Below are 14,823 nucleotides of genomic sequence, written 5' to 3'. Positions count from 1 at the left end.
GGTTATCCATATATCAAATATAATGAAACAGGTTTACTTCAAGAATAACAGAAAGAAAAGAGTTGTAAAACTTTGAACTCACCCCTTGTCATCTTAGAAATAAAAGAAGAGATAAGAGAGAAAAATTCAAAAAGCAGGGTTTTTTTTTTTCCATTTGCTGTACAATCACACCAAATTAAGGCATTATAGGAGAAAGAGAATTGAGAGTATGAATATAAGGCAGAAGGATTTTCTATCTATTCATACTTACCAACGTGTGTAAGTGTTCAAATTTCAACTACAGTATAGACCTAATTGTATTAAAAAACAAGAGTATATTTAATGCTTAAAAGTATATCAAAACAAGTCAGTACAGGAAGGAAGAAAAGACGGTGGGAGGGACAGAGAAAAAAACAGATTAAAAGAACTAATTTATTACCTGGAGATACTTCCTCTTTCTGTCTCACAGTGTGGTCTTTTGTGAACTTCACCCTTTGATGAGCTCTGATGCACGTCTTACAGAGCCATTCAACACACTCTACACAAAACCCATTAGCTTCTGCATTGTCCTCACAGCTTGTACACACCTGATAAAAGAAACACGCCACATCGATTTTTGAGAAAAATGAAGAGATGGTCATATCACTAGTCATCCATAAATGATATACAAACCATACTTGACTCTATCAGTTATCTTCTTACTAGTGTTTGTAAATTTAAACTGACTTTACGTTTAAAATTATATACAGGAAATGGAAATAGCAGGACACTGTCCTTAGTTCAATATATCAAATATTCCAGGCACTACGCTAAGCATTGAGGATACAATGATCAGGAAAAGCAAACCCAGTCCCTGCCCTTATGATACCTAGTCTCACAGATGAAATGTGGGTTCAAATTCCAATTCTCCCATTTACTAGCCCAGTAGTCTTGGACAGGTTACTTAGAAGGCTCATCTCTAAAATAAGGATAATAACACAGATTTTACTGAATAGTTGTAAAGATTAAAAGTGAGGCAGACCTATGTTAGTGGAATAACCACACTAAAACATAACTATAAACTGAGAAGAGCCATAAAGGAAAGTAAGAGAAGCTATAAGAGCATATGATGAGGGAAACTGATCTCATCTTAGTAAGGCTGGAAGGCTGGGGAAAGTGACAGGAGAGATTATCCAGGCAAAGCTTCTACGGAGATCATATTAGCACCAAGATATGAAAGTTGAGTCATCAATTACTGATGAAAAGCCTTCTAGGTAGAGAGAACAGCATGTACAAAAACCTCTGGCAAGAAGAGCATGGTAGGTTCAAAGAACTGACAGAAAGCCAGTATGACTGAAGGGGAGAGATCAAGGAGAAGACTGGCAAGAGAAGAAGCTAGTGGCAAGACAGGCAGCGGCCAGATCAAGCAGGGTCAGATGACGATTTTAGTCTTTGTCTGAAAAAGTCTCCTAAATCTCTTAAGTAAGCAACATAGCCAGATCTGCATTTTTAAAATCGCTGCCCCTGCAATGTAGAGAACAGATTAGAGAAGGGCAAGTGTTTCTACACAGAGACAAGTAGGAGGGTTTCTCAGTGGTTTAGGTGAAAGTGGGCAGAAGTAGAGATGAATGAGGGAGGTTCAGGAAGTAAAACTGAATCATTTGGAAGATGCACTGCATATGGGAGGTGAAGAAGACACAGCTCTATGTTTTCACCTTGGTTAGTCGTGTAGATGGTGGCACTATTCTCTGAGAATAGATATTAAATTTACACAACATATAAGCAGTCCTCATGGTATCATTCGTGGCTGGGAAAAAAAATTTTCCCTCTCAGTCAGTGGTTTACATTAACCAAATTGCAAATATCTGGATAACATTTCCATAAACCAAAACCTGCCTTTTCTCAGTTCTTATCATCTTCGATCTTTCTAATATCATTCGATGCCACTGACTCCTGGTTCCTAGGAATCATCTGGATTCCTTGATACCTCCAGATCCTCTTATCTCCTGATGGCCCCTCTGGATCCCACCACCACTCTTCCTCCTCTGATTCTTTAGATTTTCGTTAGTTCTGAGGATTGGTCTCCTCCACTCCCTTAGCTTCAACTATCACCTCTATAAGAATGTCACTTAACATTTTTTTTTTTTTTGAGAAAGATCAGCCCTGAGCTAACTACTGCCAGTCCTCCTCTTTTTTGCTGAGGAAGCCTGGCCCTGAGCTAACATTGTGCCCATCTTCCTCTACTTTATACGTGGGACGCCTACCACAGCATGGCGTGCCAAGCGGTGCTATGTCCGCACCCGGGATCTGAACAGGCGAACCCCAGGCCGCCAAGAAGCGGAATGAGCGAACTTAACCGCTGCACCACCGGGCCGGCCCCTTAACAATTCATCTCAACACTATGCTACAAAAATGAATGAGGGAGCTCAATATATACTGGTGGGTAAAATTTCTAGTATATAAAATAAAATAAGTGGAAAAACCTATCATGATACTGCTTATCTAAGAAAGATGGAGATGGGGTGGGACGATATTTGCTTATTACTTTAAAAAGATAAAATTACTTAAAATTATATATAAAATACTATTAAAAATGGAAGGATAAACCATAAAAGAAATTAAATGGTTACCTAGAAGGCAGAGAAGAAATAAGGTAGATGAGACAGGGATTGAAATTTGAGTTCTCTAAATACATCCTGTTTTACAGATTTTACATTGGAGCTATATAAATATTTTTCATGTAGTTATACAAATTTAAATTTAAAGAAATTAAATCCCTAACATCAAAAGCAAAATGAAACAAATGAACCTGCCTATCGAGAGGGTGGCTTAACCATACAGAGAAGAGTTATTTATTTCAAGTAACTTTAAAACATGATGATTTGATGGAATATTTCCAGTGCACATGTGTAGTAACTGCTGTCTTTCTTGCTTTCTGTTTTGACAGAAACAATTCTATAATGTCTACTTTCAGCACCATCTCTTCTATACTCCTACTCTTCAAGCCATATTTATGCTTTCTAAGCTGGTTCCACCATTAGATTTTAACAACAGGTGGTGCTGGAGGGAGAATACAATGCCAGAGGAAGAAGAGACTTGATTATTTTGGTTGGCTTCCTAATTGCTTACATTTTCTGTGAACATCACACCAACCAATGCTGCTTTACCACAGCAGCAACAGTTCCTTCCCAAAGCAACAGTTAGCTCTAGTTTGCAGTTTTTCCAGTACTTGTAGAACCAGCTTTAGCTTTCACTTCCAAGATACCACTTCCAAGACACCAACACCACTGGCCTACTCCTGTTCTTCTGAGGTCTGAGATCTCATGACCAAAGGCTCAGACACCAGCAGAAGATAAGTAACAACTCTTCTTTAGATGTTTGAACTGCATCCCACAAGGCCCTTCCTCTAAATTTTAATAATTCCAAACTTTTGCCTTTGTTGCTCAGCTGTTCCCTTATAGCTGCTATCTCTGTGATACCTCAAGAGTTTTTAATTTATCCTTTCAGTAAACGAGTTTGTATCTAGTTAATAATTCTTAATTTTAAGAATTAAAATGGTTCCTGATTGTACCAAAACTGATAGGATATACCCTGTAACAGATATATACATACACATACATATATACATATGTACGTGTACAGTCATGCACCACATAATGATGTTTTAGTCAACAACAGACCGCATATACAACGGTGGACCCATAAGATTAGTACCATATAGCATAGGTATGTAGGGTATATAGTAGGCTATACCGTCTAGGTTTGTGTGAGTATACTCAATGACACTCGCACAACAAAACCATCAAACGATGCATTTCTCAGAACGTATCCCTGTCATTAAGTGATGACTGTGTGTGTGTGTGTGTGTATATATATATATATAAAAACAACTATGTCAATGTAATTACCAACCAAGATCTCCAGTATTGCAGAAGTGAGATAAATATAAAATCAAAAGTGAGATAAATATAAACTATAAAACCATACAACTCCAAATTGGACTTATAAATATCAATATATACTTATGATGTATTTTCTCTTTCTTTTTAAAATAAAAAGTATTTGCTAAGTCATTCTCCTGAAAGGCCTAGAAAAATGACCAACGTAATGGTGACGAGTGCCCCTAGACCCCATACTGTGGTCTCCAAATAACATTTCTGACTAAAAGGAACCAAGGCTGCTAGGAGAAATGGTTGGTTCCAGGTCTAAAACAGAAAATGAACAGCATTTTGTCAAAACAGAAAGCAAGGAAGACAGTGTGGGGGACTGGAATTGGCCACCCCAAGATATGTCTCTTTGGCATGAGGAATCTTTGGGGCTGGTTACTTTTAAAAAAACTGCAGACAGGAAAGAAACTCTGAAAAGCAGAGTTTCTTTGTTAAGAAACATTTACATTGTAAAGGAAATCTCCATCTGTAAGAGTGTCTCTCTGTCTGTATCAGAAGGAGGGAGGACCTTACCTCTAGAAACTCTTATCAATGCAGAAGGCAAGGACTTAAATCTGCATAATACCCTGACCCTTGTTTACTGCACTTGTCTGGTAATCTCCCATAACTGACTCCCCTCTCCCCCAACATCCTCCTTTGTCTTTAGCTGAAGATGATATTTAAGGTGGTGGCTTTGGCCATTTTTGGTGAGTTGCTCGGGTCGCCTGAGACCCATGTTGTAAAGCTTTGTTTAATTTTCTCCTGTTATTCTGTCTCATGTGAATTTAATTCATTCTCCAGCCAGAAGAACCCAGAGTTGGTAGAGGAAATGTCTTCCTCCCCAACAGTTTGGTGACTTGGACAGCATAAAATCTCCCTGGCTGGACACTGCTCACTCCTGGACTGCTGCAGCCAAGAGATTCTGGACCCCTGGCGAGAGCCAGCAAGAGGCAAGAGTTCTTATTACATCAGTCTCCTGGATCTCTGCCTGCAGGGTCCAACGGAAGCAAGACTGGTGAGTTTTTTTTTGTTCTTCTAAATTTAGATTAGCAGGAGAAAATTTTGGTGAGGCTAGCTTCTTGGATTCAGCTACTCTAGGATTTGGTTGAGTACTCATTGATTGTAGATCCTTTTCCTCTCAGAGATAGTACTTTTCCTTGTCTCTGTCTTTTTTGTTGTTTGTCATAAGACACAGGCATCTCTATAAGCCTGTTGTCTGGGCCTTTTGTCTTGTTCTGTGTGTTGAGAGCTTGGCTTTGTCACCTTTCTGGTCTCCGCCATCAGAGGATGCATGTACCGGCATACATCTTGGCAGCCAGTCAAGTAATCTGGGGTTCTGGGACACACTCTCTTTATCCGGCTGTGTTAGCTCTCAGGAGAGTTTGTCATAAGAGGTCTCAATTGCTTTCATAAGGGGCCTTTGTTGCCTCAACCTTTGTTGCTTGCTGTGCACTGAAGGCCTTTACTTTCTTAGACTATTTTTGGGAGTGAACTATCTGGATCTCTTTTGGAGACACCTCTTGCATCCATGGTTAAGCTTATTGTTTGAGTCACTGTTAAGATCCTACTCGTCAATGTGGCCAGACAATGGATCATTTAAACTCGGAAAACTAAATTGGGGGAAAAAAATTGCGAGAGCTCTCATCATAATTTTTATTGGTACCTATGAAAAGGCCAAATTAAAAAGGAAACACATGCAATAAAATAATGACTAGCTTTAAGATCCTGACTCAGGTTACAATTGAACTGATGAAATTTAAAGGTCTAAGTGTTGATAAGATTATGAAGGTTGGAATGCTTGAGCTGATTTTCTTTATAAAGAGGTTATATCAACTTTACCTGAGTATGTTTTAAAATGTCTGGATGGGAATTCTTCCTTATGCAATATTATAAGACCAAGACCTATTGATAAAGTCCTGCCCATGGGCCCTGTCCCCACGCTACTCTCTGAATAAAGGAGCACTACTTTTAGACCTTGAGAGTCCAAGAAATCTTTCTTTTGACTCCTTGGCTTGCTGAGCCCGCTTGCTTCACCAGCTTGCAAGCTGAAGTTATAGTCTTCCTTGTGCCTTTCTCTTTTTCAAAGATGGATCTAAATTCACTTCTCCATCGGGAACCTTCTCAGACAGCTGTATGAATCCACGTTTGCTGCCCATGGCTACTCTATGGGGCAAATCATGGAATTCAGCCTGAAGAGAATCAGTACCTTAAGCCTGAGGGTGATGAAGAACAAATTAATCCATTCCTTCCTAATGCTGTCTCTAATAAATAAATTTTACATGGGCACAGGTCGACCACTTAAGTCATTAGGACGGTCGCCAATCTCCAAGACTCCCATGACAGGTTTCTTTTCCTAAGGCTGGATTGGAATCCCTCCTGTGGCTCCTGACCACACTCTGAACCACAGGAAAGTCCCAACTGGGACTCAGGTTCAAAGGAAATACCAAACTCTAACCTTTGGTTGAGTATGGGAACCCCTTCTTGGGAGAACGGCTCCAGGATGCAATTGGGTAGAATGTCCCCCAGACTGGCAGAAAATTCTTCACTGCTTTTCTCTTATTCTTTTATCTTTGGGACAATTCACCTGGCACTTATTACTGCCAGACATAACAGGGAAGGTATACAAGGGATGCAATGCAGAGGGACACCCCCATTGCCCCTTGCTATAGGAACCCCACAGGCACAACAGGTAGGGTGCTGCCCTAGGTTCAGGGGAGATTTTCAAGGTAATGGACCCTTTTCTTTCCTCTCTCTTAAAGTTACAGTGGCCATTTTAGGCTCCTTTTGAGCTTTGCAGTAGAGAAAGAAATCTTTAAAGTGTCAAAGGCTCCACCTCTGGGAGCCCCCACTCTGGTTTCCGGGCCTGATCACCCCAGCAACCCCAGGCGGGGTGCCCTCTCTTGGTGGTTGACTCGTTGAGTATTTTAGGTGCCTACTGAGTCAGTTATGAGGATAGGAGACCTGTGATTTATTCTGTCAACTGTCCTGCTACTGTTGTCTGCCCCGGCATGGGAACTGTTGCGTGACCCTTATCTTGATAACCCTCAGGAAGAAGCCATGAGGATGAGACCTGATCCCTTCTTTTCCCTGCTTTGTCTGTCTTGTTTGTCACCTCCTCTCTTGTCACCAAGTTGAGGGTAAGTTCAGGCTGGACCTCAGCAGAACCTGGACCTTCTGTACTTAACTCTCAACCGGGGGCACAGAGAGCTCCAGCCCCCAGGCAGCTCCAGGCCTTTGCCTCCTGCTTCCCTGCCTTGCCTTGTGCTGGCTCAGGGACTAAGTGCCAAGGCTAAGTGGGACTTAATTAGATCTTATAACTATGTTGATGCCTGCAGTCAGGTGCCTTTGCACCCTTTCTCTGGCTGCTGTCAGTCAGACACCAGCTTTACCACCATGGAGAATGCCTCAACCATCCCCGGAGACTCACCCCTCAGGTGCATTTTAACTAGCTGGAAATGCTTTCAATTGGGTGGTTTATGCCCCTAAAACTCCATCTGAAAAAAAAAGACTTGAGTGGTTTCTCTGTGTTGTTGTGATGAAGTTAATTCCAAGGACTGAAAAAAGAAAAAAACAAAAAAAAGAAGAAGGGAAAAGGCCATAAGTGTGCCCTTGCCGAAGAAAAAATATCTAGCATCTTGAGTGTCTTCTCCACAAATATTAGTAAAAATGCTCAAAACAAAATTTGGATTCATAACTAGGGAGCTGTATATTATTGTACCTGATTCATGGCAGTGATTTTTAAAACAACAGGTGTGAAGTTTCTGTGCATGTGTGTCTATATGTATCTTAGATGTGTGTAATCTTTTTACCCCCAGATGGTATGGCCAAAACTAAGAGCTCTGTTTAATTGGCTTAAAGTAAGTGCTTAGATAAATTCTAAATGCAACAGAAATTAACCCAATATCTTTTAAGATGATATAGATTAATCTTTGGATAATGAAAGTTTAAGCTTGTTGGTTTGATTAAAATGGATATGTCCTCCAGAGTTAAAACTGGATATGATGCAAACATGCAGCCTGGGTTTACTAATGAAATAAGCTCACATTGTCTGTTAGAAATTTCTCAGCAAAATAATAGCTTCAAATGGTAGCTAATTTTGTCTAATGTTTCATGAAGTTTTATGGGCAATCTAAACAAGTATTGGGAACAAGTAAACTAAACACATGTGAAAAAGCTAAAAGTATTGGGTAAACTTTTTAAAATAATTACATCTCATGACATGTATATTTAAAATAACTTCTAAAATCTTTTGGGTAATGAAACTTCGAAGTTTTGTTAGGTTGATTTAAATGATAAAATTCGTTGAGTACCTAGATCATTTCCAAATAAGACATTAGACATTAATTATTAAACATAAGTTGATCTGCTTTTGGCTTCTTATTGCAAAGAGGCTAAAAGCATTTGGGTCTATTAGAAAGTATGCCTTGTGTTTTATTGTGAAGTGGCATGTTGTAGAAAAGTGTTTAGAATGCTGATATAAAAGACAGTTCATAATTGCTTAGTTTTCAGTTTTTACTAGGGTCTGTAAGGGTTAAAAGTTCTAATTAACATATGTAATTAAAGCTACTGGAAAGTAATAAGAAAAACAGCTCTGTATTCAAGGAAAGTAAAAAAGGTATGTTTTCAGTAAAGAGGGCATAAAGAATGGAAGTACTTTTGTTTGTTGGGTTAAGAAAGATAAATTAGTCCTAAGGTACTAGAAGGAAAAAAAGAAAGCATGGGACAAATTCTGAAGGTAGAAGAAAGTTGTATAAGTTTGTGAAGAAGAAATTCTGAAAGGAGTTTTATTCTGGTCAAGCTGACTAAGATTAACTAAATCAAATTAAGTAAATGAGTTTTAATGTTAAAAAAATGAGTGGGTGCAAAAATTAAAATTTGCTTTTTGCTCTCAAAAGGATAAGTTTCTTGAACTTTTGGTCTGCTCTAAGTCTACCTAAAAGACAGAAAATCTGTTTTGTTAAAATAATTTCTTAGGTTCAGAAAGAGGTCTCTTAAGATTTTGACTGTTTTAACTGTTTTGCCCTTGACTATTTCTGTACTCATTTTGAGTATACACCTGACCATTGTTTCACAGTGAGCATTGTTTCCTATCTGAACAAGCGTTTAAAACCTTTTGATATTTTTGACAAGCTTCTCCCTCAAAAATATTCAAGTCCCGAATAAAGGCTTTCTTGTGACCTGGATGAAGGAAGAGGATTTCTCTGGGGATTTTCAGAGGGCCCCTGGGACTTCACAGAGAAATTTGCTCTCTCTTGCCATAAGGTGGAAGATTCTAATTAGGCTTATTTTGTCTGTTAAATTACATTGGAAGCGTTGTCAGATAGCGATGATAAATTTTGTTAGATGGTATTATATGGGTTAACGTTATTGATATAAATGTTTTAAAATTATCTAACATTCCTAAAATTCTGATCTGTCCTGGTTGTCAGCCATAATTCTAAATATTATTTTAAGGTGTTGTGTATCACAGAAATAAACAAGTTTCTCTGTCAATTGTCATTTTTAAGTCTTTTGTTGTTTACAGTCAGTTGTTTTACTCTGATGCTTTTTGCTTTTGCAAGTATGTTTCCTCTTCAAAGAAATTCATGGAAAGGACTCTGGCGCTTACTCTAGAGTACAGGCTCCTGATAAACTTTCAAATCATAAAACTGAACTGGGCAAGAATTACAGAAATAAAATGGAGAAAGCGATGACCTCATAAAACTGACAACAGAAGATTAAGATCAAGAATCAATTATACAGGACCGTACCAACTGATGAGGATGATTATAATTTTTATGTCTTTTATTTGAAATATTGTTGATTTTTTGATGTTTTGCTTTCGTTTTCTCAGATTTAAGGAAATCTTTTTCTCTTTTCTCTTATGCTAACTATGGCTTAACAGCAATTTAGTGAAATTATACCTTTATGAGCAGAACTGAAACATTTATCTTTTTCTCCTTACCTGATCCCTCCAGAATTTGGAAACTTAGTGAGTAAATGAGTATGGTTATTTCGTGGCAATATGGTTATTTGCATAAGTTCAATAAGAATCTGTTCTACATTGGTTATGGTACAAAGGCTTTGACTGGAATGTCATATTTGAGAGACACATATAGGCTCGTATATGACAATACTGCCTTTGAGGAATAAGGTTGACTTTCTGGAAATAAAGCCACGTGGAAATATGGGCCTGGTACCTTATTTACAGAGAGAGATTCCGGGAATCTTACCTGGTAAGTAAGGAAGCTTGCTTATCTGGCAGGTGCAAGAAACCTCGAAATATTTTGTGGAATCTCAAGAGAAGAGAGAAATTCACTCAAATCTGTAGGTACTGCAGGCAAAAATCTTATGAGAAGTCCTTGGCTTGGCTTTTCTGGCCTCAAGAGACCTTTAAAGTTCAATCTGAGATTCCTCATAAAAAAATTCCAGTAAAGCAGGTTTAAAAGCCTATATGATCAATTTCTAATCTTGCTGCACTTATGTAAATAATTGAGCCAAGTTTATTGAAACTAAACTTATTTTGGAAACCAATTAGTCTTAATTTGGCTATCTTTTGTAAAAATGAGGTTGATTTTAGAGAGAAAAATTATGTTTCAGTGAAAAACTATAATGCATATTTGGATATTAGATGCTAGTTCTGTTAATTGTCTTTCAGGTTTTTTTCTACCTGTGAAATGGACTGGATCCTGAATTCTTCTCCTGAAATATCTGGTTACAAATCTCCAAACTAATGTTTTCAATTTTTTCTTCATTTTCATTTGGAATCATTAAGAATTGAACCTGCTCTTTTTCCTGAAGCCCCGCAAAATGAAGCTGAACAACTTGATAGAAACTTAAGAGAGATTCCTGTCTGTTGCCGTGTAAGCTGTAAGCCACTCAGAAAGATACCTGAATGCCTGATGACATCATAAGAGACATTTCAAGCTGCAAAAGATGCTTTGATTCTGACATCTAGAAATCTTGACCGTCTGTCCACTGGACTCAGGAACTAGCTTATAATTTGCTCAAACCATTAACCTTGTTTTTCTTTTTATTTCCATAGAAATACTTGTTAAATACCTGATTGCTTGCTTCCAAAATATAGGCCAAACGTTGGGAGCACACCTGTATCACCGCCTTCTAAAATGGATTTAAGTGAACTGATCTGTTACCAGGACTAAGAAATGTGTTCAGTGAGAGGAAACAATCTACCACTCAGCTTCTGGACTATGAAAGCTCTTAAAGTTACACACGACTGTGAGACTTAAAAGTTTCAAAGGCGGAAGAACATTCTTCACAGAAATTGAACAAACAATCCTAAAATTCATATGGGGCAACAAAAGACCGCAAATTGCTAAAGCAATCCTGAGCAAGAAAAACAAAGCTGGCGGAATCACAATCCCCGATTTCAAAACATACTACAAAGCTACAGTGATCAAAACAGCATGGTACTGGTACAAAAACAGGTCCACAGATCAATGGAACAGAATTGAAAGCCCAGAGATAAAACCACACATCTATGGACAGCTAATCTTCGACAAAGGAGCAGAGGGCCTACAATGGAGAAAAGAAAGTCTCTTCAACAAATGGTGCTGGGAAAACTGGACAGCCACATGCAAAAGACTGAAAATTGACCATTCTTTTTCACCACACACCAAAATAAACTCAAAATGGATCAAAGACCTAAAGATTAGGCCTGAGACAATAAGTCTTTTGGAACAGAATATAGGCAGTGCACTCTTTGACATCAGTTTCAAAAGAATCTTTTCGGACACTATAACTCCTCATTTGAGGGAAACAATAGGAAGAATAAACAAATGGGACTTCATCAGACTAAAGAGCTTCTTCAAGGCAAGGGAAAACAGGATTGAAACAAAAAAACAGCTCACTAATTGGGAAAAAATATTTACAAGCCACTTATCCAACAAAGGGTTAATCTCCATAATATACAAAGAACTCACACTGCTTAACAACAAAAAAACAAACAACCCGATCAAAAAATGGGCAGAGGACATGAACAGACATTTCTCAAAAGAAGATATGAATATGGCCAATAGGCACATGAAAAGATGTTCATCATCGCTAATCATCAGGGAAATGCAAATCAAAACTACACTAAGATATCACCTTACACCTGTTAGATTGGCAAAAACATCCAAAACCAAGAGCGACAAATGTTGGAGAGGTTGTGGAGAAAAAGGAACCCTCATACACTGTTGGTGGGAATGCAAACTGGTACAGCCACTATGGAAAACAGTATGGAGATTTCTCAAAAAGTTAAAAATAGAAATACCCTATGACCCAGCCATCCCATTACTGGGTATCTATCCTAAGAACCTGAAATCAGAAATCTCAAGAGTCCGTTGCACCCCTATGTTCATCGCTGCATTATTTACAATAGCCAAGACGTGGGACCAACCTACATGCCCAGAAACTGATGATTGGATAAAGAAGATGTGGTATATATACACAATGGAATACTACTCAGCCATAAAAAAAGACAAAATTGGCCCATTCACAGCAACGTGGATGGACCTCGAGGGTATTATGTTGAGCGAAATAAGCCAGTCAGAGAAAGACAAACTCTATATGACTCCACTCATAGGTGGAAGTTAGTATATTGATAAGGAGATCTGATCAGTGGTTACCAGGGAAAAGGGGGGGTGGGGGGAGGGCACAAAGGGGGAAGTGGTGTACCCACAACATGACTAACAAAAATGTACAACTGAAATCTCACAAGGTTGTAATCTATCATAACATTAACAAAAAAAAAAAAAAGTTTCAAAGGCGGGACTGTGGGGGACTGGAATTGGCCACCCCAAGTTATGTCTCTTTGGCATGAGGAGTAGTTGGGGCTGGTTACTTTTAAAAAAGCCGCAGACAGGAAAGAAACTCTGAAAAGCAGAGTTTACTTACCCTTTGTTAAGCAACATTTACACTGTAAAGGAAATCTTCATCTGTAAAGGTGTCTCCCTCTCTGTATCAGGATGGAGGGATGACGTTATCTCTAGAAACTCTTATCAATGCAGAAGGCAAGGACTTAAATCTGCATAATACCCTGACCCTTGTTTACTGCACTTGTCTGGTAATCTCCTGTAACTGACTCCCCTCTCCCCCAACATCCTCCTTTGTCTTTAGCTGAAGATGATATTTAAGGTGGTGGCTTTGGCCATTTTTGGTGAGTTGCTCAGGTTGCCTGAGCCTCTCCCATGTATACATCTTATAAAGCTTTGTTTAATTTTCTCCTGTTATTCTGTCTCATGTGAATTTAATTCGTTCTCTGCCAGAAGAACCCAGAGTTGGTAGAGGAAATGTCTTCCTCCCTGACAACAGCAATGACTACTGGGATTGTATGAGGAGTCAGGAATCAATGTGAGGCTCCCATCGCCAAGATGGCACAATTTGAGCACCAATGAGAATAACAATTACAACACATTTTATGTTAAAAATCCATGAGTTCATAATGATAAACACAAACACCTACCACTCATTTGTCACCTCTGAAGAATGCTAAGAAACTAAATCACTACTCTAAAAATTAGCAAGTAAAGGGAAAGAATCAAGCATTTAACATACCTTTCCTATATAACCAAAGAGTAGACGAAGGAAGCTTTCTCTTTCTATTCCAGTTAAGAAATAAAGGGGAATGACAAAATGAGAACCTCACAATTTTTCAAAGCCCTAATGGAATATGGGACATAACTGCAGGCCCTCCAGGACCCATTCAACTGACCCCATCTTATCAACAGAGTAATTAAAAGTGGTTTTTCAGGAACTGAGACCCTTTGTCCAGTTCAGGCTGCTTGAGACCACAAATCCATCAACTCAGCCTGAACAAATGCTCGACAAGTGACCTTTTTGACATCAAGAAGCTAAAAACTCCACCCTCAGATTATGGTAACACTGCCATTTTGTGAACATGTGTCCCATGAAGAGGCATAAAGCTTGACTGCCCTTATGCAGATCATCAATTTCCTCACCTCTCCTTATCTCCAATCACCTATTCCCATACTTCAGACCACCTTGCCCCTTACCCTGTAAATATTCCTGTGTCCCCATTTTCTGGGAGGCAGATCTGAGATTGATTTGCCCACTTCCTCGCCTGGCTGCCTTGTGATTAAATCCTTTCCCTTTCCAAACTCTTCCTCTCAGTGATTGGCATAATCATGTGGGCAGGCAAAAAGAACCTGCTTTGGTAACAGGATCCTGGCAGTGATCATTAATGGCCATTAACATCAGAAAAAAGAAAATCAAACATCATATGCCTCCCAATTGAAATACATCCGGACATATGGATGAAAGTATTCTCCCCACCCCCCTCACTCAATAGGACATGAATCTAAATCAGCTTCTACATTTTTATGACCAATTCACATACAATACAGGAGACAGAGAAGCATGTTAAATGACTTTGTGGAAACAGTCAGCAAAATTCAGAATAAGGCTAACTCTGCTGGACTAACAATGTGGTTTACCCAACAAATATGTTAAAAGGGAGGGGGGAAAAGCCAGCAAGGTAAAGGGGTAATTTGAGATCAATTAAAAGATATTATTAAGACAAATCAACCAAATGCACTACATAGATCTTACTGGATCCTTATATAAAGAAATCACTGTTAAAAAGAATAAACTACAACAATTAGAGACATTTGATCATTGTCTGGATGTTTGATGATATTAACGAATTACTGTAAATTTTTTACATGTGAAATTAATATGGTAGTTATATTTATTAAAAAATTCTTTTTTCATAGAAGTAAATATTGAAACATTTATGGAATAGATGATATAATACCTGGAATTAACTTCAACATAATCTAGTGGTGAGGGAAGTGTCAGGTTATACATAAAACATTGAACTAGGTAATGGGTGCATGGGAGTTTGTTATGCTAAACTGTCCCCTTTCTTTTTTTGGTAATGCTTGAAATTATCCACAACAAAAAGTTTTTAAAACTTCCTCCAAGTATGAACTCTTCA

At 38.5% G+C, this 14,823-nt stretch overlaps 1 protein-coding gene across 3 annotated transcripts in view; it reads right to left on the bottom strand.

Annotated features, from left to right (window-relative positions):
• The window catches only part of TRIM24 (tripartite motif containing 24), a 100,601-nt gene that overhangs the window by 44,679 nt on the left and 41,099 nt on the right, over positions 1–14,823 (bottom strand). For all 3 annotated transcript variants that reach the window (XM_046669334.1, XM_046669332.1, XM_046669333.1), the window contains exon 3: positions 419–566. In XM_046669334.1, coding sequence (XP_046525290.1) covers positions 419–566 — 148 coding nt within the window. The remainder of the gene's footprint in view (positions 1–418; positions 567–14,823) is intronic.

This window comes from Equus quagga, chromosome 8 (genome assembly GCF_021613505.1).
Source record: "Equus quagga isolate Etosha38 chromosome 8, UCLA_HA_Equagga_1.0, whole genome shotgun sequence".
NCBI lineage: Eukaryota > Metazoa > Chordata > Mammalia > Perissodactyla > Equidae > Equus > Equus quagga.
The sequence above is the reverse complement of the archived record's forward strand: the minus strand, read 5'-3'. Positions and strand labels throughout refer to the sequence as shown.